The sequence below is a fragment of the Cuculus canorus genome, chromosome 22 (genome assembly GCF_017976375.1).
Source record: "Cuculus canorus isolate bCucCan1 chromosome 22, bCucCan1.pri, whole genome shotgun sequence".
NCBI lineage: Eukaryota > Metazoa > Chordata > Aves > Cuculiformes > Cuculidae > Cuculus > Cuculus canorus.
The window spans coordinates 7,386,455-7,414,438 of record NC_071422.1 but is presented as its reverse complement, the minus strand read 5'-3'; the positions used below and the strand labels follow the sequence as shown (position 1 = coordinate 7,414,438).

The following is a 27,984-nucleotide window of genomic DNA, read 5'->3' as shown; positions in this document are numbered from 1 at the left end:
GGCAGGGGCATGCGGGCGGGGGGCAACAGGGTGGGGCAGAACCGGGCTTGCGTTCACCCACCGTTGGGTCCACGAAAAGGTCTAAGATAGAAAAGAGAGAAGCTGTGAGCGGGGCCAAGAGCTGCCCCAAGGTGTCCCCGCGGCCCCCATCACAGTGAGCTACGGCCGCGCCGTCCAGTCCGGGTAGAAAAGCGGAGGCTGCGGTCACAGCCGGGTCTGCGCCTCGGGGATGTAGATCTCGATGCTGTCCGCGCTCTCGGTGGCCGAGCTCTGGCGGAAGGAGGCAGCTCGCTTGGCTGCCAAGAGCCGCTTGCGGGCCTCCTGCCGTTGCCGGTCCACCGAGTCCAGGGAGCGCTCCTTCACCGGGTGCACCTTGGAGCGCGGTGGCTTCTTTGGTATCGGGGGAGGCACCTTCTTCTCCTCCTGCAGAGACAACAGGGGCTTCAGGGAGGGCACATGGCCAGGAGCTCCGGGAAATGGGCATCCCGGTGGGCTCGGCACAGCCAGCGCATGTGCACCTCCACGTGGAGTGCCAAAGCCATGGTGAGATGGCCCCATGGCCCCTCCTGCACAGCACCAAGTCGCAGGGCAGGGCTGCACATCCCTTTGTCCGTCTGCACAGGCAGGAGGGCACCCATGGTGTGCTGCCACCACCCATGCTGAGATGCTGCCCAGAAACACCCATCAAACCAGCTGTGAGACTGCAGCAAGAGAAACCCCTCTTTATCCTCATTTTTATCCAGCCCTGGTTTTCCAGTGTTTGCTAAAAGCAACCACCGGTGCCAGCGGTTTGGGCACAGATATGCCTGGGGAGGAGGAGGAAGGGAGAGGTGGCAGGGCGTGATCGCCAGCGGCAAAGCCGTGCCCTTACCTTGGGCTCCACAATCTTCCACCCGTTGGCCTTGAGCTGTTGGAGCTCTGCAAACTTCATACTGACATCCTCGATGGAAAGCTGCAGAAGGTCCCAAAAGCCAGCCAGGTCTTGGAAGGTGGGCACAGGGAATGCGTTGGGATCCTGCAAGGACAGAGTGTTGGCCACGTCTACCCATGGGACGTTGGCTCTGCTGGCCAAGCAGGCATCCCATCGCCACATTGCTGGGGGGAATCTCTATCTGGTACAGTCCCTTTTCCATCATCTAAGGGTATGAGACCCCCTCGACACCCGTGGCTGACCCCATGGCACTGCTGCCCAGCACTCACCATGTTCTGCTGGCAGAGGCGGTAAAACTGCTGCACCTTCTGGGACATGAGGAGCTGGGCGCTGCCCACGGCGCTCCGGATCTTCTCCAGGACTGGCGGGGGGAGAGCAGACAGTCAGCAAGGCACGGAGCTTCTCCCCTGCACAGCAGGGACCCGCACCGAGCTTGGACACCCCAACCCATGCAGGTCTCCTCCCTCTGCCAGACCTCACCGATCCCAGAGGCTTTCTTGCCCCCACGCAACCTCTTTAGCCTTGGGAGGGGAGATGCTCCAAAGTGGAAGCACTGCAGGACCGTGGCCGTGCCCCCAAGCCCCAAGGCAGCCCCAGTCCCTCCCAACCCCGCAAATCCCCCCTGACTCACTCTCCTCCGGCAGGTCGTAGTCCTCTGCTTCCCTCTCCATCTGCTGGCACCAACCCTCCATCTTCTCCACCTCCGCCTGCAGCAGTTTGATGAACCATTCCCCATCGCGGTGGCAGGGGGAGGCACGGCCGGAGTCGGGGAGGCTGCGGGAGCCCCGCTCCATCCAGGCATCCCTCCGGGGCACTTCCACGGTGTCGTACTGCAGCTGGTAGTCCTCCCGGTACGCCCACTGCCCCTGCGTGTGGACCGTCTTGTACACCGCGTACTGCCGCCCAGACTCAGGCTCCGAGGAATGTCGCTGGAAGGGGCGCCCAAACTGCAAAGCTTTGTCCTCGGTGGCCACGGCCAGGCCAGCAAAGCCCTCCAGCTCCAGGTCCGCCTGCACGCCTGCCGTCACGCTGTTGGAGCGTTTGAAGCGCGCTCGCCTGGGGAGAGCAAGAGTGCGTGGGGACCCTCCTGGCCAGCAAGGGACAGCCCTGCTGCCCCATCTCCCACCCTCAGCAGGGACAGGGTGAGGGGTGCCCGCAGGCAGGATGGGGCTGGGGACACCGCTCTGGATCCTGGAGCATTTGGGGACAGCCCTGCACAGCCAGTCCCTCATTGCTGCTGCTCTTAGCCCGTTTCCATGGCTACCAGCGCTGGACCGAGGATGGAGAGAAGCATGCACCGGGGCTGCGTGGGCACGTTGCCGGAGCTGCTCTTCCATGGACCGTGCAGGTCCTGGCACACCATCCTCCCACCATGGCCAAAATGTCATGATATGCTGTATAATGCCCACAGGTTTCATCTGTGCCTGGACCAGCTTCAAACCCCAGGAGGAGATCTGAGCACAGGGTGGGAGCAGGGGAACCCCTTCCCTGGGCAGCAGCGAGGCGCGAGGGCAAAGGGGAGGCCAGATCCTGCCCCAGGTGGGGCAATCCGGCCTGGAATGGGGATGGCGCTGAGCTCTGAGGGCCTCAACCAGAGGAGAGAGGAAAAAGATGCTGCTGAGAGAACCCCAGAGGGCCTCAATCTCCCAGCGCAACGAGTGTGGCAGGTCTCAGCTCAGCCCGGCCGCGCGGTACCTTTTGTCCTCCTCCACCTGCACCCCAATGGAGTGGAACTCCCTCTGGCTCCGGCTCTCCGTATCCGAGTCGGAGACGGCCTCAACCTGCCAAAGGGCAGAGGGAGAGCGCTAGAGGGTGGCCCCGAGATGCAGCACAGTGGCTCAGCATCACCTGTGCCGCTCAGGTGGGCTCAGAGCCAGCTCAGAGCCTGCTGGGAGGAGCGAAGCCCACCTGGACGCCAATGGAGGGACGCCACTTTCGCTGCCGAGCCAAGCTCCTCAGCTCCTCCCGGCCGGGGATGGCCTTGATGATGAGTGTGGAGGGCTTGGGAGCAGCACGGGGCTGGACCGGAGGCAAATCGAGGGCCACAGATGTCACTTTAGAGGTCTCCAGGCTCTCGGCCGAGTTGCAACGGGCCGCGGCGTCTTTGGACCACGCGGGGCTGCGGGTGACCTCGCTGGGCAGGTAGCTCTCGTGGGTGGACTCAGTGCTGCTCTGTGCCGTGACGGAGATGATGGGTTTGGCTTTGGTTCCTGGAGGGATGGGAGGTGGAGCTTTTCTGTAACTGAAGGCTGTTGTGGGAGAGTCGCAGGATGAAAAGGCGCGTGAAAACACAGACACTTGCTCATCTCCCGCCGCGAATGGGGGCCCCGGGGGAACAGGGTTTGCACCTTGGCTGCCTGAGATCAGGGCTGGAGCTCAGAGGGACCATTTGGCCCGTTCACCCCCAGAAAGGGGTTGGCAACCACCCCATCCCCATGCTGGCCATGCTGCTGCAACACTGGACAAGGGGCAGAGGTGGGGAAACAAAAGCAGGGCAGAAGTGGAGGGAAGGAGGAATGGCAGATGGGTGCTGGGGGCACAGAGCAACTCCCTCTCCAGGGCTGAGCCATGAGCGGGATACGCTCGTGCCCTGTGCCAGAGCTGAGCTGCGAGAGGGATGCTCATGCCCTGAGCGGGATGTTTGCACCCTGTGCCAGGGCTGAGCTGCGAGAGGGATGCTCATGCCCTGAGCGGGATGTTTGCACCCTGTGCCAGGGCTGAGCTGCGAGAGGGATGCTCATGCCCTGAGCGGGATGTTTGCACCCTGTGCCAGGGCTGAGCTGCTGGGGCGCTGCTCAGGCTCGCAGCAGGATGCTCGCACTCTGCGCTGGAGGCTTCAGGGGCAGGAACAGGAGCTTGGTGGGCACCCGAGCAAGCAGGTGGGGAGACGCGAGGGTCCTTCGTGCAGCCAAGCCCCCGCCACCCCCCAGGACTCACAGGTGCTGGGCTTCAGGATGCTGCTGGTGATGGGCGGCCCGGCGGGGGCCGACATGGAGAAGAGGGAAAGGCAGTCGTCATCCTGGGAGCAGCCCGCCTGGATGGCCCGCAGGTAACTGTGGCTCCGCATGCGGAAGCAACCGGGCAGGTCCAGCGCCTCCACGGCCTGCGACTCCACCTCGCCAAAAACCGACTCGCAGACGGCCTCGAACTGGTGGTTGAGCTCGTCATTGATCTGCGGAGAGCCGTGGGTGAGGCTGGGGGCAGCGAGCCAGGGCCGAGTGGGGCAGGAGATGCTCGAAGGAGCATCCATCCTTCCCTCCCTGCCCCAACCTGCCCCGTGGTGCCCATAGGGTGACCCTACCTGGCCGGTGGTGAAGGAGCGCCCGTAGCCCTGTCCCCGTGGCAGCATTCGCGGTGGCGTGCAGCAGCTGGGACAGTTACAGATATATGAATCAGAATAGTGCCTACTTGCAAACCTAATGAGAGACAGTGGGAATAGAAGGGATTGCACCAAAAGCAACACATTCGAGCAGAGCATTCGGAAACGCAGCCAGAGCGATCCCACCCCTACTCCTAACTGCCCCAAAATGCTGTCATGGGCGTACCGACCTTCTCCCCGTGGTGCGGGGCAGCCGGAGGGGTACACGGCGAGGCTGGGGATGAGGAGCCAGCCTGTCACCCGCCAGGACTGGGTCACATCCCAGTCATCTCCTTTTGAACATGCCTCTCCTCCCCAACCTTCACTCACAGCTGCAACCACGGGTCCCACCCCGAAGCCCGGCACAGCCGCATCCACGCTGCCCCCCGCCAAGGGCACCTACAGCTCCCGGGAAGCCCCAGCCCACGGCCACGCTGCCGCCCGCGGTGCCGAGACAGGGCTGGGAGGTGACAACCCTTACTTGGTCCTGGCCTGATCGGCGCTGGAGGAGCGGCGGTAGCTGTCTCGCCGTGTGGCCGCCCTGGGCGATACTTTGGCACTGGCGTCTGAGTCGGCACTGTCCTCATCACCCATGGCCTTGATGTAGCTGCCGCTGCGCATCCTTCGGCAGGGGATCTCCCCATCCTTGCCTGCCGCTGGGTACCCGCTCCACTCGTCCTGCGGCACCTGCGGCGGGAGGCAAGCGTGGGAGGACGCGGTGGCCGGGCTCCCGCGGTCGGGATGCAGAGCCCAGCCCCGTGTCCTCCACATGGCACAGAACAGCTCGAGCCTGGCGTGCAGGCACATCCCAAACCCAGCGTGCAGGCACAGCCCAAGCCCGGTGTGCACGTGCTGGCACGGCTCCGTGCCCTCCCCACGGCACCCCAGGGCTGCAAGGACAGACCTGGGGGCTCTGATCCCTCTAGGAAAGCTCCTAAATCCAGGAGAGCTCCTAACAGCCACCGCTCCCCATGCTCCATGCAGGACCATTCCCAAAACACAGAGTTTCGCCACCGCTCCCACCTCGCAGCCCCCCCGGCAGGCGCGGCTGGGCCAAATCCCACCCATGCCAGCGCGGCTGCCCGGCTGACGCAGCGGCTGCCAGTCCCACCAAGCGCTGCTGACTCCGGCACCACGGGGTCCTTACCGGGCTGCAGTGGTGGGACGGCGTCCCCCAGACCTCACGGGTGGGCTGGCGGGGCTGTCACCCTGCCCCGATGCCCTCGCTGCCGGTGGGGCCCCAGCCACCCCCCCGCCCCTGGCCAGTACAGCATTGCCTCTCCCTGTCTCCTTCCCCCGGGAAAGGGAGAGAAGAGTTAATTAGTTTTTAATTGGAAGGGTGGTGACCTAGAAGGGCGCCCAGTGACGAGTCAAGCGGTGGCACCCAGCCAGGTGCGAGCGGGATAAAAGCCGCGAGGAGGGAGCGAGCGTGTGGCCACCGGCAGGTCCGAGCCGACAGAGCCGACTGACCCCAAATCCAGCGGGCGCGGGGCAGGAGGTGCCTTCACACTGCCATGAGGTGACAGCAGGGACCAGCACGGGACCCCAGGGGATGGGGTGCAGGCGCTGGGGACGTGGAGAGGAGCTGGAGCATCCCCAGGCTGCTGGGATGGAGGGTCCTGGCCCCGGCTCACCCCACGGCATCACCAGCCACGATCCCCGGGGAGGCAGCCCCCCGCCCTGCCCAGCCCCTCACCTGCAGGTACTGATACGCTCGGTCTTTGGCCTTTGCCTCCTGAAGCATCAAGGTCTTCTCGGTGCCGCCGGCACTGGGGTAGGCTTCGCGCGCCTGGCTGACGGTCATGGTGTGCCAGGCGCTCCTCTTGAGCGTCTGGCCATCCAGAGACATGGACATACCAGCACAGGCCAGGCATTTTCCTTCCCCACCACCCTTTAGACTCTTCAAGGTCAAGTCTCTGAAGGCACTTTCGGGAGCGTCCATGCAGTACTGGGTGCCCTGGCCGGCAGCGTGCCGGCCCGACACCATGTAGCTGCTATCGCTGTCCAGGTTGTCATCGGAGCTCCACCAGCCCATCATCTTGGACCGGTGCCGGGAGTCCACCTTGCGGTCCTTACTCTTGCTGCGCTTGCCATGGCGGGACTGGTGGTGATGATGGTGGTGGTGGTGGTGATGGTGGTGGTAGCCGTCCCCACGCCCGTCCATCTTGGCGCCGTTATAGTCCCGCTTGGCCGGCGCCTCCAGGGAGTGGGACTTGGCGAAGAGCTTCTGAACGGAGTGGACGAGGTGGCGGATGCGGCTGGGGCTCTCGCTGCGGGGCTCGGCGCCGCCGGCCCGAGGGTACTGCAGCGTGTGGAAGCCGTCGTGGTGCAGAGGCAGCTGCTTCTCAAACTGGTCCAGCAGCGTGGGGGGCAGGCGGTTGATCTTGCTGGAGGGGTGGGCGGTCGCCATGCATTCGTCGCAGGAGTCGTAGGGCTGCTGCGCGTGGTGCATCCTCGGGAAGGTGCTGCTGGCGCTGGCGGAGGGCGGCTCGCTCAAGGGCACGCCCGGGCACTCGCTGGCCGCGCCAGGGCTCCGCACCGGGCAGTAGGGATGCTCCAGAGAACACGGCTCGCTGGGGCTGAGGAGGTACGGCGGCCGGCCCTCGGGGCCGTGTTGGATGTAGTCGGCGGGATGCTTGCAGTCCTCTGGGATGCAGCGGCAGCGGTGGCCGGAGGAGGGCTGTGCCTGGCTGTGCTCCCCATGGTAGCCCTTCATGGTGTCAGCACCCACCCCATAGCCTCGGCATCCTGCAGGGTCATCCCTGCGGGCTCATCTGCAGGGACAGGGACAGTGTCACACCCCCCCTGCACCCCACCGTTGGCAAAATGTTGGGGCTGTCTGGTGGGAACCGACTGAGGGGGGTTGGGAAGAGCCCAGGGCAGAATCCAGCCCTGGCTGAGCCCCTGTGACGCTGGGCTGGAGCGCCATCAACCTGGGTCTCCATGGGGCGTGGGGGACACGGTGTCACCCAGGGTCACCCCAACACAGCTGCTTGGAGGGAGTGGGAAGGAGAAGGCACCGCCGGCAGCGATGCAGGCAGCGCAGGGCCTGCAGACGGTGAGGGAAGACATGCTGCCATCATCAGAAACTTGTTTTCTTCTCCAACATCAAATATTATGAAGTGTTTCTCCATTAGGAAAATGGTTCTGGCTGAGTTTTTCAGCCGTTGCGATTCACAGAGCGGCTAATGAGCTGCCGCGGGGGGGCCACGCGCTGATGTCTCCATCCTGCCCGTCCTCCCCGCACAGCCCCGGCTGGAGCACCCGCCTGCGGATGGAGACCCCCGGGGCCACCCCACAGCCCCCAGGGATGGAGAGACAGAGAGTGGAGAAGGCCACGCAGCATGTCAAGCATCCCCATGCCAAAGCTGGAAGACGGAGGATGGTGTCAAGCCAGGCTGAATCCCACACCGGCTACCGGGACACCGGAGCTGCACGGACCCATGGAGGTTTGTCTTCCTTACAGTACCTCAAAGGCTCTGCCTTTGGTATGACCGTAAATGAAAAATGACTTATTTTCCAGGGTAGCTCAGCTAATTAACAGGCATCATTAATGCTCTTGTTATCAAATTTGGGCAGGGTGCTGTGGGCAGCCACCTCCAAGACCAGCTGCAGGAGAAGGAGACCGTGGGATGGGTCCCCGCGGTCTGTTGGACACGTGGGGATTGGAAACGATGGATGCCGGGAGGGCTGAGGATGTGTGGGGACAAAACAGCCACGTGCCCGAGGAACCCCGTGAGGGGAGAGGGGCTGGAGGCCCCCGAAGGGCGTGGGGGCAAGCAGTGATGCCAGCGTTGGTGTTGAGCGGCAGACGGAACCGCGGCAGCGCCCGAGGAACACGTCTGCCCTAATAAACCCCCACCGCTAGCTTCCTTCCTGGCTTCAAGGCTGGGTCCTGCGCCTCTCGCTGCCATCCTCACCATCTCACTCCTGCTCTTAAGAGGCTCCCTAATTGCCGCATCTTAACCAAAGGATGCTGCAGCAAAAAGAAACGCCTCTCCCATCCCGGGAGAGCTGCTATGAGGAGTGGGCACAGCAGTGTGGGAGGGGGCTGCTTCCCCTGCCCCAGGACCCAGCCGGCAATTGGCAGCACAATGGACAGACAGACAGACAGACAGACTGGCTCCCAGCCCCAGCTCTCTCTCCACGGGCTGAGCTATCATCTCCTGCTTGGGGAGGGAGGGAGGCTCTCAGCTGATCCAAATATTGCTGCTGCAGCGGGAAGAAGGAGTCAAAATAGCTGAGCAGCCTGTCACCACGAGCCTGGCGGGCTTTTGTGCTCGGCAGGAGGAGGAATTCAACAAAGCTGGGCCCCGCCGCCACACCGGCGAGGCTGTGCCGCAGCTCTCCCGCAGCCACCGGCACGGCAGTGGCATCGGGACATGTCACAGCAGAGGATGGGGACACGCCGTGACAGAGGATGAGGACACACCACAGTGTGGAGATGGGGACACGCTGTCGTGTTGGGATGGGGACATGCCATGGTGAAGGATCATAGCATCATAGAATAGTTTGGGTTGGAAGGGACCTTAAAGCCCATCCAGTTCCAACCCCCTGCCATGGGAAGTGACATCTCCCACTGGCTCAGGCTGCCCAAGGCCCATCCAACCTGGCCTTGAACACCTCCAGGGATGGGACAGCCACAACCTCTCTGGGAAACCTGTGCCAAGGCCTCACCACTCTCATAGTGAAGAAATTCCCCCTCATGTCTAATCTAAATCTGCCCCTCTCCAGTTTACACCCACTCCCCTTTGTCCTATCGCTCCACGCCTTTATGAACAGCCCCTCTCCAGCTTTCCTGGAGCCCCTTCAGGTACTGGAAGGTCGCTATAAGGTCTCCATGGAGCCTTCTCTTCTCCAGACTGAACAACCCCAACTCTCTCAGCCTGTCCTCGCATAGGAGGTGCTCCACCCCTTGGATCACCTTTGTAGCCTCCTCTGGATGCGACATCCCAGCCTCTACGAGCTCACCAAAGCCATGCAGACACCTGCGCCCTGGCCAGGGACCAGCCATTCCTGCCGCGGGAAGGGACTGGAGCAATCCCGTTGGTCTCCGCACAGGCAGCACGGCTGAGGGTCCCTGTCCCCATGTCCCGGTAGGGATGGCCACACGCAGAAGGCTGGAGAAGCTGCTGAGCTCGCTCCTCTCGTCTGTCCCATTTGTGCCACCCAATCGCAGACTCAAAACGGGGGGGGAAAATCCCAGCCCGGCTGAATATTTTGCCATTTAACACCAGGGTAATTACCACCAGTGGGAACCTACCGCCCACACAATTATGCGCTAGGATAAACTGGAAGAGCATAATTACCATTACAAATAACTCACTTCTTGCCTTTATTGCATTCAAAGCCTGAAGAAACTCCCACCGGTGACTCCCCCACCGCCACCTTCCCTCTGACGTCTGCTCCTGCCACGTCTCTCCCTGCCACGAGGGTCAACGCTAGGAGAAGAGGGGCACGTAGACCCCCAGCACTGCAGAACACACCGAAACTCAGCTCCTTTCACTTAATTTCCCACAGGGGCACTCGGCAGAGGCGGTTCTGGTTCCCAGCAGCCTCCTGGCGAGATCCCTGCCTTAGTGGTAGCGTCGTGCCGTAGCCTGTGGCTGCAGGGACCTTAGGAAGACCGACGGCATCCAGCTTCCCCCCCAGACCTCTTCTGGGACAACTGGCAGGGAGGTGACAAGACTACACACCGTGTTTGGGTTGAGCAAACCACCCCGGTGCAAGGCAAGACCGGGTTTTCCAAGGTTTCCAAGCCAAACTCCAAGCACTGAGGTCAGCGGCCCTGCCCGTGGGGGTCCCAGCCCCCTGCCCTTCCCAAGCAGCCTCCGACGCGGGTCCCAGCGAAGCCCGTCGGTGGCACTTACCGCCCGGCGCTCAGGCGGATGCTGTCCTCATGGCTCCGGCTCCTCGGCGCTGTGTGTCCCAGGGGCAGCAGGCTCTGGGGGAACAACATGAAAGGGATGAAGCCCAGCGAGGAAAAGCAAGTTTATTCCTCCCCGAGCCCACTCCTTGGGTATTTTTTCAGCAGCGCAACCTTTCCTCCGCCCCGGAGGCAGCGCTGCCTGCAGCAATGGGAACGGCTCCGCACGGACACGTGTTTCACCCCAAAACCATCCCCAGCCCCATCCTCTTATGCAATCCCCTGCCTGCGGGCACCGGAGCCGGCCCAGTGGCCACCTCGCCATCCGCTTTGATTTGCTCCGGATCCGGCCAAATGCTCCACAAAGCCACTCTGGCTCTCTGGAGGGAGAAAAGGGATTTTTTTTCCCAGCCACCAGCCCGGCAGAGGCGCGTGCTCGGCCCATTCTGCTTTGCAAATGAGCACGAGGTTTTGCCAGCACGGGTCCTGCTGGGGATCTTTACGGCTGGGGATGAAAGCAGGAGAGAACAAACACGCAGCGTGAGCGCCCGGCACTGCGCTGGAGCCTGGAAAGAAAAAATCAAGTGGTCTTCCCATTTAGGAGCTGAGTAGATTTGACCTACAGTCGTTGGAAGCAAATAAATATGGAATACCACCAGGTCACTTGCACCGTGCTTTTAATCTATTTACTTTTTTATCCCAACTCATTGTAAGCAAGGAGGATTGCGGAAAGCAAACATTTTATTTTACTAATTGCTCTGTTATTTTATTAGGCTGTATTAGGAAAATTTACTCAGCCTGGATTAAAAAAATAAAATAAAATAAATAAAGAGGGGCTTAGTAAGAGATCGCCTAATTTAGTATATAATTCCACGCCGAGTCATTATTTTCTTAGAAGTTGAATTAGCGGAAAGCAGCTCAGCAGTGGTTCATGAGTTGTGTCAGGCTGGGAAGAGAGTGGAGTTAGGGAGAGGTTTGTCACGCCGGTAGGGAAGGGAGAGGGAAAAAGGGAAAAGGGGAAGAGGAGAAGGGGAAAAGGGAAAGGAAAAAGGGAAAGGGAAAAAGGAATAAGGGAAAAGGGAAAAAGGGAAAGGGAAAAGGGATAAGTGAAAGGGAAAAGGGGAAAAGGGAAAGGGAAAAGGGGAAAAGGGAAAGGGAAAAAGGAAAGGGGAAGGGAAAAGGGGAAAAGGGAAAGGGGAAAAGAGGAAGAAGAGACAAAGGCAAAAAAGGGGGGAATGGGAAAAAGGAGGTGGAAGGGGAAAAGGGGAAAAAAGAGAGAAGGGGAGAAAAGGGAGAAAGGGGGAAAAACAGAGAAGGAGGAAAAGCGAGAAGGGGAGAGGGAGAAGGGGGGAGAGGGAGAAGGGGGAGAGAAAGAGGGGGGAGAGGAAGAAGGGGGAGAGGTAGAAGGGGGAAAGAGGGGGAAAGGGCAAGATGCAAAGATTGCAGCAAACACCTTCGATGCAATCAGGAATCAAAAGCAATTCCTGTTAAGGAAAGGAGAGGGAGCGGGCAGCTGGCAGGCGCTGCCCGGAGAGGGGCAGGAACCAACCGGGCGCCGCCGCAAAGAAGGGATGAGGCAAGATTTCTAAAAAGTCCTATAGGACAAACAGCGGCTGAAGAACCGCAAAGGTGAGCGGCGCAAGAAGTGTTCCGAGGGGCCGCTGAGAGGGGCCGGCAGCACCGCGCTGCCCAGGAGGGTTGGCCAGCATCCTACTGGAGCGGGGCTGGGGGCTGGCACCCCAATGCTGCGGGAATCGCCCCTAACTCAGCCGTGCCCTGGCACGTCCATCCTCACCAAACGTGGGTGCTTCCCAGGCACCAAACCCAAGGTGCCCCAGGGCTCGAGCCCGCTGCGCGCACCGAGAGGCTGAGGACGGGCTGTTCAACAGGAGGGGCGGGTTATTAAACACATGATTAATTTTGGCCCCAGCCCCAGCTGCCTGACAGCTCCTTCTCCAGGGCCGGGGAGAGCGAGCGAGCGTGAGAGGTGCTGCCTCTGCTGATGCAGCGGTTGGTGGGATGAAAAATCCTGCAATGCAGCACTGCTTCTTAATGAGCCATTTGTCTTTGAGTCTTCTTGACTCATTACCATGCCGGGAGAAGGATGGGAGTTGCCCCAAGTCCCCATCTGAGCAATTACTCCTGGAGCAGAGCGAGGAAATACGGCCGTGACGTGCCCCAGCTGCCAGGGATCCCGGCACGGCCGCCAGCACCGGGGCTCCCTGGCACAAAGCAGGTGCCTCCGGCTGCCACCGCGGCGGGGACTGGGACTTTCCTGACCTACCCAGCACGCGCAGCCCAGCACCACCAGCCCAGATACCCCGGGGGAATCGGATCTGGGGACCAGGGTAAGAGCCACGCTCCTGTGCCAGGATGGGCGAGGGAGCCAGAGCATCCCAGAGCTGCCAGGGCAAAGCCAGCGGAGAACAGAGCCCGGTGCTCCACCCCTGCAAAGCCCAAACCTGGATCTTGGTGGAAGAGCTGCTTCTTCAAAAGCCCAGTTGGGCAGTGGCCAGGTTCGGCAGCCAGAATCCATTGGCCGAGAAGGAAAGAGGTGGCACAGGGAAGGGCACTGGCATCCCCAGGTGGGCACAGGCACCTCCGGTCTGCTCAGCCCCACAGTGATGCTCATCCTGCAGGCACACAGGGAGCCACCTCCAATGGTCAGAGCAGGTGGAGCATTGGCCAAGAGACCACCTTGGAGGGACCCCAGTGCCCCGGGAACCCCAGCTCGTGCCAGCTGGCGCAGGGCTGAGGGGCGCTGAGCTGCGCTGATGAGCACCCATCACCGGTTATGCCCACAGACAGCTTCCCTCCCGCAGACACGCTCAACATCTGCCCACACCGCCCGGGGCCAGCGGCAGCCAGTATGCTTCCCCAGTGCCCCTCCAGTAAGGGGAAAGGGGGGACGTGCAGGTGACCCCACGGAGCTCTGCGGGACAGAGAGACAACACGAGACCAACGCACCTGCAGCAAAGGGACAAACTGGGGCATCCCCTACACTGTGCTCACGCTGGGAGGCTCTGCCCACGTCCCCTTCAGTGCCCAGTGGAGCCTCAGATGGGTGATGGGCTCAGGGCATCCCTCAGACCTGCCCCCAGCAGCGGACCCTTTCCAGGCATCTGCAGTTCCAGTGCTGCCGGCTGGCAGTGGGGCTGGATAAATCCCATTTCCCACCCAACCCCTGGGTTGGGCCATTCGTCCTCCCCACCCGCACGCAGCCCGGGTTTAAAAAGCCACTTATCTCCCCAGCCACAGGGTGTAATGACTTAAGCCCGGGGATCACTCCAAAGCTGCTTTGGCGAGCTCGGGGCAGCACGGCGTTAGCACCGAGTGTGGCAGCAGCAATGATCTCCTGCCATTCCCTACCCAACGCCACCGAGCCCCCAGGCGAGCTGGCACCTCCATCCCTGGCTGTGCTCCCACTGGGTCCTTGGCCATGGACCAGCGTTCCTCTTCGCCTTTACTCTCCCCTGCACACAGCATCCACCGCTCCAACCTCAAATAACACCCATCCCAACCTTCGCAACATCCCATCCCACACCTCTTCCTGCAGGATCCAGGGTTTCCAGCAAGCAGGACCTGGGAACGGTGAGGAAGCAAAGCCCTTGGTCCCTGCACCAGCTGGGATGCTCGGGGCCACCGTGCCCCATTCCCAGGCTGCATCCCAACCCTCGAGCCCCTCCGGGCTGGGAAGAGCAGAGCGAGCTGAGAGCAAGGCACAGCCCAGCTCATCAGCGGAGGAGCCAAACTGCTGCTTTAATGGATGGGCTTAATTTGCAAAGCTGATGAAAACCTTAATATTTAAATAGATAATTCTGCACGACGCTCTTAGCGCAGGCACGGGGGCAGAGCGAGGCGGGAGCAGCGCAGGGATGGGGGGCGCTTTGGCAGGACCACGTCGGTCACCCAAGGCTCTGGCATCCCCATCACTCACGGCGTGGGGACGGTGCACGCTGTCACCCCTGCAGCCACGGGGTGCTCATCCATGGGCACCAGGGTCCTGCTCCATCACCAGCCTCCGAAGCATCCCACAGGGAGACGGGGGAAAAGGGGAGCACAGGCTGAGCCAGGGAGCTGCAAAGGGCGGTAGGACATGGCCCCTGCAGAGATTACACCACTGATATTCCTGCTACAAGAGCTTAGAGATAAAAGAGATTTACAGGATTTACCAGCAATACAAATTGAATATTTAATTTTAGCTGCAGGGGAGGAGTGGGGGCTCGGCCGCGGGGGCATGTGAAGGTGTGCGGGCGGTGGGCTCAGTGCCATCCTGCCTCGCAAAGGCGGCGTTTCCAGCTCTCACGGGGGAAAAACTGATGCCAGAGCTGTCACCTGGGACCGGGGACCCCCACGCCAGTGGGACGAGGCACCCCCTGCCCAACCTGCCCCTAATCCCACCAGCCGCTCGCCGGCTGCCAACTGTGCGGCACAACCTCTGCTGCCACACGCAATCATCCCCAAACGAACCACAGGATGGCCCCAGGAATGCTCTGGGGGGGCTCAGGAGGGGCTCTGTCCCCACGACGCTGCCCAGGGACCAGCCTGGAGCTGCTGCTTAGCTGCTGCCTGCTTCCGTGCTCCCACCTGCCCCGACAAGGATGTCCCCGGTGACTCTGTCCCCAACAAGGATGTCCCCAGCAAGGCAGGTGGCCGGCGAGGGCATGGACTGTGCCAGGGAGCGGGTCTGGGGGCAGCAGGAGGGGATGACAGAGCTGAGCACCCTCCAGGATGGAACCCCAGAGGGGCTCTGTCCCCCCCTTCAAGGCCACAGCAGGGACCAGGCAGCAATCCCCCCCCCAGCCATGGGGACAGGGCTGCTGGCTGTCCCCGAGCCCCAGCTCGGGGGTCCCCACGGTGACACTGAGCCAGGCACCCACCCTGCCTCGACCAGGCGCGTGGCACCGGAGCGGGTGCCGCCACGGGGTGGGATGGGGGAGGATGGTGGAAAATGAATGAGGGAGTCGGGAGGCTAATGGCATTGTCTGGAAAGTAGGTCGTGTGCTGAGCAAAAAGATATTTATATCAAAGCTCGTTCCCCCGCAGAAGCTCCCGAGCCAGGCGCGGGCAGCACCACGAGCCCATGGCCGTGGCCCTGGCACCCCACAGCACCCCATGTCCCCACAGGACCCCGCCTGGCCCCACAGCCAGCTCTGCCATCCCCATCCCGCGTACCTGCATCCCACCAGCCCCCGGATCCATGGGGTGGCAATGCCAGGGGTGAAGTTATTCCAACGGAGCCGTGGAGCCCTCACCCTTCCTCTGACCCGGCTGTGGGCGCCGGGCAGGGAACAGCACTGGGTTATTTTTATTTTCAGGTAACCTTTGCCAAGGTGTAATATCCCCATGGATGCTCCCCAGATGGACACAGTCGCAGCGGGTCCTGCCCAGCGCAGCCCCACGCCGGCTGTGGCACCACGACTCCTTTCCCCACACCCAGCGCCGGCCACACTCCTCACAGCCTCTGTCACCCCTGTCCTGAGCTTCAGCCAGGTCTCAGCCTTGCTGTGAACCTCAGCCACGTCCTTTCCTGCTGCGTGCGGGAGTCATAGAATCACCAGGTTGGAAAAGACCTCTTGGATCAGAGGCCAACCATTCCTGTCTGCCACCAAACCACGTCCCTGAGCACCTCGTCTGCCCGTCTTTTAAACCCCTCCAGGGATGGGGACTCCACCATCTCCCTGGGCAGCCTCTGCCAGGGCCCCATCACCCTTGCTGGGAAAAATTCTTTCCCAATATCCAGTGTGACCCTCTCCTGGTGCAGCTTGAGGCCATTCCCTTGTCCTGTCCTCTGTCACTGGGAGAAGAGCCCAGCTCCCTCCTCTCTACACCCTCCTTTCAGGCAGTTGTAGAGAGCAATAAGGTCTCCCCTCAGCCTCCTCTTCTCCAGGCTGAACACCCCCAGGGCCCTCAGCCGCTCCTTGTAGAGTCCTCCTGGAGTTCCATGCTCCAGGTCCCCTCCTCACACCTCCAACCCTAGAAAAGCCAAGAAATCCTCGCAGCCAGCGCAGACGGAGCCGGTGTTCGCCAAGAGGTTCTGCCGAGGGCTGCGGATACGACCCCGCTGGCAGCCCCGCTCTCCTGTCCCCATCGTTGTCCCCATCCCCATCCCGTGTCCGAGCAGCCTCGGATCCAGCACGTGCGCAGGATCATTTCCCATAATAGCTGTGTCGGTTGAATTTACAGCCTGACTCCAAGTTATTAATAATAATGGCCTCACTCTTAAGTAGGGCTTTTCATCTGCCTCAGAGCCCTTTCCAGAGGACGTCTGTGCCATTATCACCAGTTCAGTCTGGTTCCAGTGGGCAGGAGAGCGAGACGGGGAAGGGATGGCCGTGCCCAGCTGAGCCCCACGGGGAAACCCGGCCGCAAAACACCCCCGGGGAGGCTGGGACACCCCATCCCGGTGGGAGACACCCACCAAACCTGGGCTCGCGCTGGCTGTGCCGCGGTGATTTACACCGGCAGAAAGCCAGAGCCACACCACGCAGATAAATCCACTTCAGATAAACCAGCATCACCGCACCGGTAACCCGCAGCGCTCCCACCGCGGTGAAAAATCGAGGGGCAAAGCGCTATTATTACCGCACCGGTGTGGATAAATCCCAGCCCTGTGTCAGAAGGGGCACAGGGAGGTCTCTGGGGTGGAAATCCCTGCCCCTGGCAGAGCTGGAGGGATGCCACCACGGATGCCACCACGGATGTCACCAGGGATGCCACCAGGCTCCCACAGGAGATGCCAGCGAGGGAGATCCAGGCACCAACCTGGGAATGACGCCACTACATGGGACCACATGGGACCAGGGACATCCTCAACGCCCCCCCGGCAATGCCCACCCGCCCCAGGCAGCACCTACGCCTCCCCCCAGCACAGCTCTAGCAGCAGATTTATTTCCCCGTAAAAGGGCTTTGATATGAAGTTATTTTTTGTTTACTAGCAACAAGGCATTGTAAATACATCTTTGCCGATAATTATAGAGTCTGGGTGCACACCTTAATCTCCATAAAATATCAGATGCTACAATTTCCCTGATTTAATGAGATTGGAGGCTGATAACGCCGCTGAGGTAAGCTGTAAACTTAAGGGGGGAGGAGGGAAATGATTGCAAACGTGCTAAAACGCCTTCGTCCTCCTCCTGGCGCTGCCACGTGCCCAGCCCGGCAGCGTGTGCCCAGCCCCACAGCCCCCTGCCCAAGCTCCCAGGGTGGGCTCGGGCTGCGCCGCAGCAGCTTCACGCAGGGATGGGCATTTAGGGCAAACAGAGCTTTTTATACAATTTACCTCATTAAAACTCCAAGAGCTGAGAGGAACACCGGGTCCTCACCGAACCGCCCGCGGGGCTGCGGCGGGGGGCTCTGCAGCGGTACGCTCTGCACCCCGCGGGCACCGCGCTGTGCCGGGAAGGGCAGGCAGGTCCATCCGCAGCTCCTGAACGGCCGCGTGCCAGCAGAGGTGCGAGGACAGGGTCCCCAGGGGTGCCGTGGCTCAGCCACGCTGCCCGTGGAGCTTTGCACGTTGGCACCGCGCACTCTGCAGGGATGCGTGAGCGTGCATGCGTGTGCATGCATGTGCATGCGTGTGCAGCCCCTCTGCAGGGATGCATTTGTGTGTGCATGCGTGTGCATGCGTGTGCAGCCTCTCTGCAGGGATGCATTTGTGTGTGCACGCGTGTGCAGCCCTGCCTGGCACCACCAGCCACACCAAGGACAAGTTGGGGACGGGATCTGGCGTGTATGGAGATGCACAGGCGATGCCACCCGCTTGCGCGGCCACGGTCTCACCGTCTCCTTCGCTGGACACGGGGGTCTGTGCCATCCCAGGTGTCCGGGGTGGGGGTCCCTTTCCTACAGTGATGGGGGGGACCCTGCCTGGAAAGCAGGAGGCTCCTCCTGGTAACGAGCACCACCGTTTCCACAGCAACCTTAAAGGCCTACAGCTGCCGCCTCGCTAACGAACCTGCGCGGGTAGCGTTCCCGTGGGACGCCGAGCGCTACCCTGCTGCCCATCACCTCGGCCTCAGACCACAGCACCCTCTGCCCCCACCCAGCAGCACCCAACCCACCTCCCCGGCTGGAATGTGGGCTCACCTGCACCCCCGTTCCACCACCGAGACCCCCAAAAGGTGCAGAGCCCTTGCGCCAAGCGGGACGGGCAAACCCGAACCAACTCTGCTCCAGGATGGGCACGAGGGGCCATCAGCGACCTACAAACGTCAGGCTGATGGATTAATTAACTTCCTTCTTCCTCAGGCCGTTATCAGATGGAATAAGACATCACCTGAGACTGTTAATTGGGCTAATTATTCCAGTTTCAGATTTTAAATAATTAGTTACTGTTGTCTCCAGCCTCACTGCCACAATCTTCTAAGAAGGTCAGGTGGTTCCCGGCTCCCGAAACCCACGAGACGGGGCAGAGAGGCTGAGGTGGGGGCTCACGGGCACTGAGCCCCCCGCGCGGGCTGGGGACAGCAGGGACACACTGTCCCCAACAGCGCCATGGTGGGAACGTGCCTCCTGCTGGCACTGGAGCTGGAAGGAGAGGTGTCCTCTGCCTCGACAGCAACAGAAGGAAACCACCAGAGAGAAGGAAAGAGAGGAGATTGAGAGGAGATCTTATGGAGAAATGTTTTGCTGTGAGGGTGGGGAGCCCCTGGCCCAGGTTGCCCAGAGCAGTGGTGGTGCCCCATCCCTGGAGGGGTTCCAGGCCAGGTTGGATGGGGCTCAGAGCCCCTGAGCCAGTGGGAGGTGTCCCTGCCCATGGAACCAGATGGTCTTTGAGGTGCCTTCCAACCCAAACCCTTCCATGATTCTGTGATAAGGGGAGATGAAAGCAGAGGGTGAAGGTTGGGGGGCCACGAGGAGTCCCCCTCAGCCCCCTCCTCCCTCCCTACACCGGAACGGTGATGCCTTCTTCAGGCCGAGCTCCCCCCGCCAGACCGAGCCACAGTAAAGCCCCAGGTCCCACCAGGGACCCAATTCCTCCTCGTCTGAGCTTTGACTCCCCAAGGGGAAAATCTCAGCCGAGCATTTTCAACAGACGTGATCTCCCCACGGGGTTTGCCGTCTGTTCAGCACGCAGACACGCACGGTTCACACAGGACGTTGGAGCGCAGGCACACGGGCAGCACTGCAGAAGGTCACGGTGGCCAAAGCAATACCTGGTGTCCACGGGCTCCCCACAGGGACCACCTACCAGCCCGGCCGGGGCATCGACAGGGAGACGGGCACCTGCCCGGGTGGCACGTGCAGGGCAGAGGGCCAAGCGGTGCCACCTTAGCCCCCAGCTTCATCCTCTCAAAGAGCACCATGCCTTCTCCTAGCCTTATCCCCTGCTATTAATAGTCTTCACCAGCTTCCTCGGGAGCCATTTGCATATTTGATTGCAACTCCGAGGCGGGGCAGAGCCCTTCAATCAGCCGCTCCCACAGCCTCATTTGCATGGTTTGACATTTTGTTCTGGGAGCACTGACACCCGCGCTGCGGTTGGGGACACGGCTCCAGGGGCTGAGGTGGGCACAGTGTCCCCAGACAGCACTGCTGTGCCACCTCGGCCACTCTGCATCCACCCAGGTGCACCCAGAACCTCTCCAGCCCGCCCCAAACCCAGCAGGGTGTGATGGAGCCTTGGTGGCCCATGGCCCCAGGTGCCTTGCTCTGCTCGCCAGCCTGGCTCACAGCACCCGGTCCGACCTGCGCAGCGGGGCAATCCGCAGCCAGGCAGGGTGTGGGGTAGTAGGCATGACCTTGGGTTGCCTGCCCGTTCCACCAGCCCTGTCTGGAGCTGACACACATCAAAGGACGTGGGTAGGCCCTGGGGTGTTCCCAGGGGAGTGATGGGACCCCAAGTCCCAGCACATGTCTTGCACCCCAGGGGCCACCAAAGGGTCGGGACATGTGGCCGGTTCTCCCATTTGGCCCTGGTGATCAGAACCATGGACAGTGCCTGCCACCACCATGGCCACCAGCACCATGGTCACCATGACCATCAATGCCACCACCAACATGGCCACCACGACCATCAATGCCACCACCACCATGACCACCAGCACCATGGCCACAATGACTATCATTGCCACCACCACCATGGCCACCATGACCATGGCCACCATGACTATCATTGCCACCACCACCATGGCCACAATGACCATCACTGCCACCACGACCATGGCCACCAGCACCATGGCCACAATGACCATTACTGCCACCACCACCATGGCTACCAGCACTATGGCCACCACGGGCAACAGCACCACGGCCACCATGGCCATCACTGCCACCACCACCACGGCTACCATGGCCACCACGGCTACCATGACCATCACTGCCACAGCCATGGCCACCACTAACACAGCCACCATGACCACCACTGCCAGCGCGCCGCAGACAGCCACCTGCAGCCCCGCCACCAGCCTCTGTCACAGCCCCAGGCCAGGGACGCACCAGGTGGTGGCAGGAGCCAGGCAGCTCCAAGGCCCCAGGCAGACATAGCTGGGAGCTGTGTCCCATGACGCCCTTGTTTCCCCCCAGCTCTTGGCATCACTTGGCAGGAAAAAACAACCCAGGGTGAGGCGTGGGATCAAGCCTAAGGTTGATGGGGATTAGGAAAGGGCTCTGCTACCTCCTTCCCTCCTGCCTCAGTTTCTCCTCCATGAAAACACACCGGAGAACACAGGTTCGTCTCACGGAGAGGCAAGGCGGTGGGGGAAAACCAAGAACATGTACAGAGGGACCCGACTGCCGCTGTGACTGTGCCAAGGAGCGAATCGAAGACAGGCAGGGCTCAAAGCACAGATGTCAGCGCCGGCTGTGCCGCTCCCCGGCAGCGGGGCCGTCTGGCAGGCAGGCAGACTGGGGCTCCCCGGCTCCATCCCTGGGCCAACACACAGACAGCGCGGAGGGGACCCCGTCCCTCGCATCCCTGGGGACGCAGCCCTGTGCCCACGGTGCCAGGAGAGCCCCACCGCCTTGAGCCTCGCTCCCTGCGCTGCTCCAGGCAGGTGAATGAACCCCCATCCCATGGGGGGGCTTGGGCATGGCCAACACGTCCCCCCAGCTCCGAGCACGCAGCAAAGCCACCCCAGCACAGCCAAGGACGGACCCCAGCACTGCTCGGGCTTGGAGCAATGGGGTCTCACCTCCCTCACCGTGGCAAACACCCGCACCGAGACCACCGCGTCCCCAGGGCTGAGCACACTGTGCCCCCAAGGGTGTGGCGTGGTGCACAGCCCCAGTGCCACAGCCCCCAGACCCAGTGTGCACAGCCCCACAACAGCCCCCACAGCGTGCACAGCCCCCAGACCCAACCTGCACAGCCCCTGCTCCCCAGCACAACCTCTGCAATGCATACAGCCCCCAGACCCAACGTGCACAGCCCCAGAACAGCCCCCAGACCCAACCTGCACAGACCCCAGACCTAATGTTCACAGCCCCAGAACAGCCCCTGGTCCCAGCGTGCACAGCCCCCAGCCCCAGCACAACCTCTGCAACCTGCACAGCCCCCAGACCCAGCGTGCACAGCCCCACAACAGCCCCCACAACATGCACAGCCCCCAGACCCAGCACAACCTCTGCAACCTGCACAGCCCCCAGACCCAACGTGCACAGCCCCACAACAGCCCCCAGACCCAACGTGTACAGCCCCCAGAACAGCCCCCAGACCCAACGTGCACAGCCTCAGAACAGCCCCCAGACCCAACGTGTACAGCCCCAGAAGAGCCCCCAGACCCAACATGCACAGCCCCAGAAGAGCCCCCAGACCCAATGTGCACAGCCCCAGAAGAGCCCCCAGACCCAACATGCACAGCCTCAGAACAGCCCCCAGACCCAACGTGCACAGCCCCACAACAGCCCCCAGACCCAATGTGCACAGCCCCACAACACGCACAGCCCTTGGCCCCCAGCACCCTCCTCGCAACACGCAGAGCCCCCAGAACAGCCCCCCGCAACGTGCGCAGCCCCAGCAGCCCCAGCCCTCGGGCAAAGGGAGGAGAGAGCTCCAGGTTGGGAGCTCCTCATCCCAGCCAGGCGAGCTCCAGGGCTGTGCTGAGGCTTGTCTGGGCGAGGGCTGGCGGGGAGCCATACGCTGCACACCGAGACGGGGAGGTGGATGTCAGGGAGGAGGACTCGGCCAGGAAAGGGTTAGGAGCAGCTCGGTGGGAGCGTGGGCTGCATGAGGGGCTCCCACTCTGCCCAGGGTGGGGGGACTCTGCTCCCCCCCTCAATGCATCACCTGCACCGGTACCCATAAAGCGATGCTCCCTTGGGAGAGGAGCTCCGCGTGGACCCCCGTGCGCGGAGCCAGACCCGCTGCCCTCCCACCCACCAGCCCCTTCTCCTGCCCCACTCACCCTGCCGCAAGCTAAGCCATGAAGTTGCCCCTCTGGGCTCGGCAGCAGCCGGAGGACGGAAGCAGCGCAGCGGCTGGATTCGCTCTCTTCCTGCGAAATCCCTGTGGGCTGCCCATGCCGTGGCCAAGCCGCGGAGCCAGCGGCCACCGGCCCAGCCGAGGCGTCCCCGGGGTCACGGCCACCCACAGCAGCACGGCGGTGGCCACGCTCCCAACGCCCCGGCCAACACCGGCACCACCTTCCAGCTGGCGAGAGGCGATGATGGAGCCTTCGCCCCTGTGCGCTTGGGACACACCCACGCGCGCTCCCCGACGCGCTCTTGGCCACCCCCGCGCGCCACCACGCACCCCCGGGAAGGGCTGCCCACGCCAGCGGCACCTGCACGCCCACACAGGCACCGCTGCAGCGCTCCGCGAGCACGGACAGACGGACACGCAGCCCTGCACAGAGAGATGGACACACAGCCCTGCACGGACAGATGGACATACAGTCCTGAACAGACAGATGGACACACAGCCCTGCATGGAGAGATGGACATACAGCCCTGAACAGACAGACGGACACACTGCCCTGCACAGACAGATGGACATACAGCCCTGAACAGACAGACGGACACACAGCCCTGCACGGAGAGATGGACACACAGTCCTGCACGGAGAGATGGACATACAGCCCTGCATGGACAGATGGACACACTGCCCTGCACAGACAGATGGACATACAGCCCTGAACAGACAGACGGACACACAGCCCTGCACGGAGAGATGGACACACAGCTCTGCACGGACAGATGGACATAGAGCCCTGCACAGAGAAGTGGACATACAGCCCTGCATGGACAGATGGACACACAGCCCTGCACGGACAGACGGACACGCAGCCCTGCAGGGAGAGATGGACACACAGCCCTGCATGGACAGATGGACACACTGCCCTGCACGGACAGATGGACACACTGCCCTGCACGGCTGCATGGACACATAGACCTGCACGGAGAGACGGACACGCAGCCACGCAAGCCTGGACAGACACACAGCCACGCGTGCCTGGATGGACACGCAACGACTCACAGATGGACACACGGCCACGCATGCCTGGACAGACACACGGCCTCTCCGCACCACTGCATCCCTGCACCCTCATGTCTCCCCGCAGGCTCCCACCTGCAGCCCTCACCCCCACGGCACCCCTGACACCCACCAGCACCCCCCGGGGCTCCCCTGCTGCGGGGCTGTCCCCGTTCCCCCTCGAGAAGGACCGAGGGAGCCCAGAGCACACGTGTGACATGAAACACAGAGGCTCAGCTGCACCAATGGCACCGACAGCACCAACCGAGGGCGCATCAACCGCCACGGCATCTCGTCCCCAACCCCCTGTGCCGGTGACACCAGCCTGGCCGAGCCACACCACCGCGGCAGGGACAGCCACACCGAAGTCAGCGTATTTCCAGTAACAACCAGTTCACCATCCCCAAATGGAGAGGTCCCCGGTCCCACCAGAGCCCCTCCAGCCCCTTGGGAACCTGGAGGTGCTCCAAACCAAAGCCGCAGCACACGGGATGGGATACGGGCAGGTCCCCCACCGGGCATCACGCCGGGATCCAATACCTTCAGCTTTCGCAGTTCTCTCGCTCCGAAGCAGCACCCCCACACGCCCACGGACAGGCTGTTCTCCCGCTCTGCTCTGCCCACCACAAACTCCAGCTAATTCCCAGCCCAAACAGCTCCCGGGAGAGGGCCGGGCAAGGAGGCTCCGACCAGCGCCCGCCGCCCAAAGCTGCCGGCGTAAGGCCAAACAGACCCTTCGTGCAACGCCGAGCACTGGCAACCGCGCCGCAAACATCTGCTCTTCCAGCGGCATCATGATTCATAGGCTATTAATTGGGGCTTGGCAGCGCTGGGAAGTGTTTGCATCCCTTGGCTTCGCTCAGAGCCACAACTCGCTGCTGATGAAGTCCGGGTGCCGGGGAAGGAGCCAAACGCATCGGCCGCAGCAGAGCTGTGCCAGGACGGGCACGTGGGGCACGATGCCCGGCTCCCGCATCACCCGCCCAACGCTCAGGCGACGCAGAACAAGAAAACAGCAGCAGTGATGCTCAGCGCTTGGCAGGAGCAGCCTCAGCGCCCAACGGCCCCGGCCGCAGCGGAGAGGCCGTCTGCTTTGGCTCCCACCTGGCCGCGTGTGGCAAGGTCTGCGGTTGCTGGCGATGCTCTTGCGAGTTCCCGGCTCCGAAGAGCGTTCCTGTTCCTGTAGGGTCTCCTGCCTGGCTCCACGCGTGGTGCTGAGCTGCTCGCAGCCCAGGGTGCCGGCACCGCCTGCCGCCACGGCATCAAGGGGAACCGCAGAGCAGCAGACAAAGGCTGCGAGAAGCCTCCTCCAACGACAGCCAAGAGAAATCTGAATTCAGAAGCTGATTAGAAACCATGTCATGGCTCCTTCCCGCTCCAGCGTTTGGTGAGGAGCGAGCTGGGAGGGAATCTAATTAGGATTGAGGACAGGTTGTGGAGGCGCTGACACGGGAGCTGCGGGAGCACAGCTGCTCCCTCGCGGGAGGGGGACACCGGGCACCTGCAGCAGCCCCGGCCCCACCGCCACAGCGAAAGTACAAATTAATTCTCCTTAATCTGACGGGCATTTGCTCCGCTGCCACGTGCTGCCGCCGCGACTGAGCGTGGATGGGGGCCAGGGATGCCCCCATCACCAGGGGACAAGCATCACCCCTTGGCGGGGGTCCCGGGGGATCCCAGGCGGTGATTGCGGGGTCTCTCCCTGATGGTCTCTCGGCTCGCGTGTCCCCTCCGTCATCCCACGTTCAATGCTGTATGGCCCCAGGGCGCTGGGCAGAAGGGGTTCCATCCTGCCCAGTAGAGAGGAAACAAGCGTAGAGTGCTGTGCTCAGCCTGGCCCTTTCCTTCATGTCAGGGTGCTCCCCCCGTGCTGCCCCTCACGGGGGGGATCAGGAGCCACGGCGACACCAAGACAGCCACAATCCCAAGGCCACGGAGGCGTCGCCCCCGGCTCTCGGGGACACAGAGCTGCGCTGACGGGCGCTACGCAGGGTCGGCAGCACCACCCACCGCCCGGCACATCCCCATCCCCTTGCCTCCCACCAGCACCCACCTGCACCGCAGGGATGTCCTCCCCGCTGCGAGGGAGGATGGAGCCACCTCCATCCACTCCATCACCGGGATGTCCCCCAGGACACGTCCAACCACGCGCCCCTGGCCCTCCCCGCGAGTCCCCGGCTCCTGGCACGTCTCGCCTGCTATTCTTAGCTCTCGGGCGCTGCGCTCTCCCAGCGATGGCACCATATATTACTATTATTGCTGGCTGCCAACGTCTTGAAGCAGGCAGCCAGGATCATGGTGGGGCTTCCACACCCCCGGCGACCTGTCATTCGGTCCCTGCCGGGCTCTGGTCCTCAACAGGCTATTTCAGGAAATCCAATTTGATGGGCAGAAGGAGCGCAAGCCACAGGTTCAACACCTGAGCCAGATCCAGGCTCCTCACGTCTCCTCTCAGATCCAGATTTTAGCTTCGCCCGTGATGGCCGTGAGGGCCAAGAGTCACCTTTGGCTCCACATCCAAATTTCTGGCTGGGTGGGATCCAGGGATTCTGATCAGCTTGTCAGAGAGACATAAGCACCTGCAAAACCTGGATCTGGAGCCCCAGCCGCAGCAGCACCACCTGGGCACGACACCCCGGCGTGGGGACGCATCCTGTCCATGCAGGTGGGCAGAGCCGTGGAGACCCGCGCATCCACCGGCCCCGCGGCTCCCGCACGGGCTCTGCATCCTGCAGCTCCTGGCATGGCTCTGCCCCGAGCTGGTGATGGGGAGGCTGATGGAAGGGGCCCTCCGGGGACCCCCAGCTTGGACTCCCCATCATCTCCGCTCCCTTTCCAAGCCTCGCCCAGCCTGCTGAGCACCAGGCCCAGCAGAAGCGCTGGATGCCTCTCCTCCAGCCTGCGCCACCATCTCCATCTCACACTGGCACTCAGGAGGGAGATTCGCGCACCGAGGGCTCAGTACCAACTCCCCCAGGCAGGATGGGGATGCCACAGCCGTGCCAACCCATTCTCCTGCAGCAGGGATGCCCGGAGCGGGTCCTGTGCCCGGGTTCGGTGGGGTAACACCATCCAAGGCAGCCCCAAACACGCTCCCACCTGCGCAGCCCTGCACCGGTGGCCTCTCCGCCCTCGCAGCACAGAGGGCTCCTCCAGCTCAGATGCTGCACGAACACTTTGATGGCTATTTTTTCCTCCTCAGCCCTGACGGCGCTTGAATAATGCTTTGCAAGGGCTGACGTGCCTCCTTCCAGCCTCGCAGCGTGGCCGTGCCGGGATGCCGGTGGCCGTTGCCCGGCTCCGTGCCCCGGCAGACAAGGTCCTTGAGGGTTGGGAGCTCTTTGATGCATGTGGGAGGGCAGTGGGAGCACAGGGCGAGGAACAGAGATAGATGGGAAATGACATCCATTTCCTAAAGGAGAATCTCAGCTGCCAGCCAGATCCTGCCCGGATTTACCCCAAGGGAGGCCTTCTGCTCCCAGTCTGGAGTCCTGTGGGGGTAGCTGGCACCCAAAAACCCATCTCTACCCCTCTCGCCTGGTCGGGGCCTCGTGCCCGGCGTGGGGAGCAGGCAGGGACCCGCTGGCCTGGTGTCCCACGAAGGAGGTGACGTGCAGGGCTGGGTGTCACAGGATGGAGAGAGGTCCCAGTGCCAACTCGCTCTGGGGGTTTGGCACAGGGTGTAGGGACCAGGTGACCTCCTTCAACAAAGCCCAACCATCCAGGGGAAGGAAGGTGGCGAGAAGAGCGAGACACCCAAACCCCGAAGAGCTCTCCTTGCCTGCCAGGCTGCGTTGGACCATGGAGCCTGGATGCACGGTGAGAGTCACAGCTCGGCTCACGCTCCGTGCCCGCTCCCAGCACCCAGCACCAACCCTGCAGCCTCGCGAGGGGTGAGACCACCGGGCTGGGGAGGGTCCTGGCCCTGCACAACGCTGTCCCGAGCCCCTCCGCAGTGGCAGAGCGCCAGGGTGGCTGGCATCGCCTTTTGGGGGGAGGACAGAGGGGCTGAGAGCTTCGCCCCCCTCCCCAGCGCCATGCGCACCTGGAGATGGGGGATGGCAGCACCCCTTCTCCCGCACCCACCGGGGAGCCGGTGAGACCCCCAGACACCTCCTCCCAGTTTTCCACCCCCAAGCACCCGCTCGGCGGTGATGGATGCATCCCGGGGCGACACATCCCATCCCCCTGGGATCTGTCCCGTCGGGGAGAGACCCCGCTTTCACCGCTTGGGATCCCCCGGGACCCCCTCCAACCGGTGATGCTCGTCACCTGGTGATGGGAGCATCCCTGGCCCCCATCCGCGCCGCTCTTACCCCTCTCCTGCTGCCTACATCCTGCTCCCGGGACCGGGGCGGCTCTGCTGGGCTCGGTTCCTGCAGGAGCAGCTCGGTTTGGCTCTGTTTGTGCCGGTA

At 62.5% G+C, this 27,984-nt stretch overlaps 1 protein-coding gene across 5 annotated transcripts; it reads right to left on the bottom strand.

The window, feature by feature from the left end:
* Positions 1-63: 63 nt before the first annotated feature.
* Positions 64-27,984, bottom strand: DLGAP3 (DLG associated protein 3). Of its 5 annotated transcripts, none has more exons than XM_054086578.1 (12): positions 27,886-27,984; positions 10,160-10,233; positions 5,986-7,063; positions 4,771-4,976; positions 4,233-4,347; positions 3,869-4,103; positions 2,840-3,180; positions 2,627-2,712; positions 1,563-1,987; positions 1,201-1,292; positions 872-1,015; positions 64-423 (listed from the first exon to the last, which is right to left on the bottom strand). In XM_054086578.1, exons 3-12 carry the CDS (start codon positions 7,003-7,005, stop codon positions 205-207), a joined length of 2,883 nt encoding a protein of 960 aa, XP_053942553.1. In that variant the 5' UTR covers positions 7,006-7,063; positions 10,160-10,233; positions 27,886-27,984; the 3' UTR covers positions 64-204. The 5 variants fall into 5 exon arrangements, with proteins under 5 accessions (XP_053942553.1, XP_053942554.1, XP_053942555.1 ...); XM_054086579.1 differs by lacking the exon at positions 27,886-27,984 and adding an exon at positions 25,623-25,643; XM_054086580.1 differs by lacking the exon at positions 27,886-27,984 and adding an exon at positions 24,025-24,044.

Coding starts and splice junctions, on each gene's coding strand:
- DLGAP3 (XM_054086578.1), bottom strand. CDS start 7,005: ATGAAGGGCTACCATGGGGAGCACAGCCAGGCACAGCCCTCCTCCGGC. Junction 4,348..4,770: donor GCCGATCAGGCCAGGACCAA/GTAAGGGTTGTC, acceptor GTCTCTCATTAG/GTTTGCAAGTAGGCACTATT. Junction 4,104..4,232: donor GCTCCTTCACCACCGGCCAG/GTAGGGTCACCC, acceptor GGCTCTCCGCAG/ATCAATGACGAGCTCAACCA.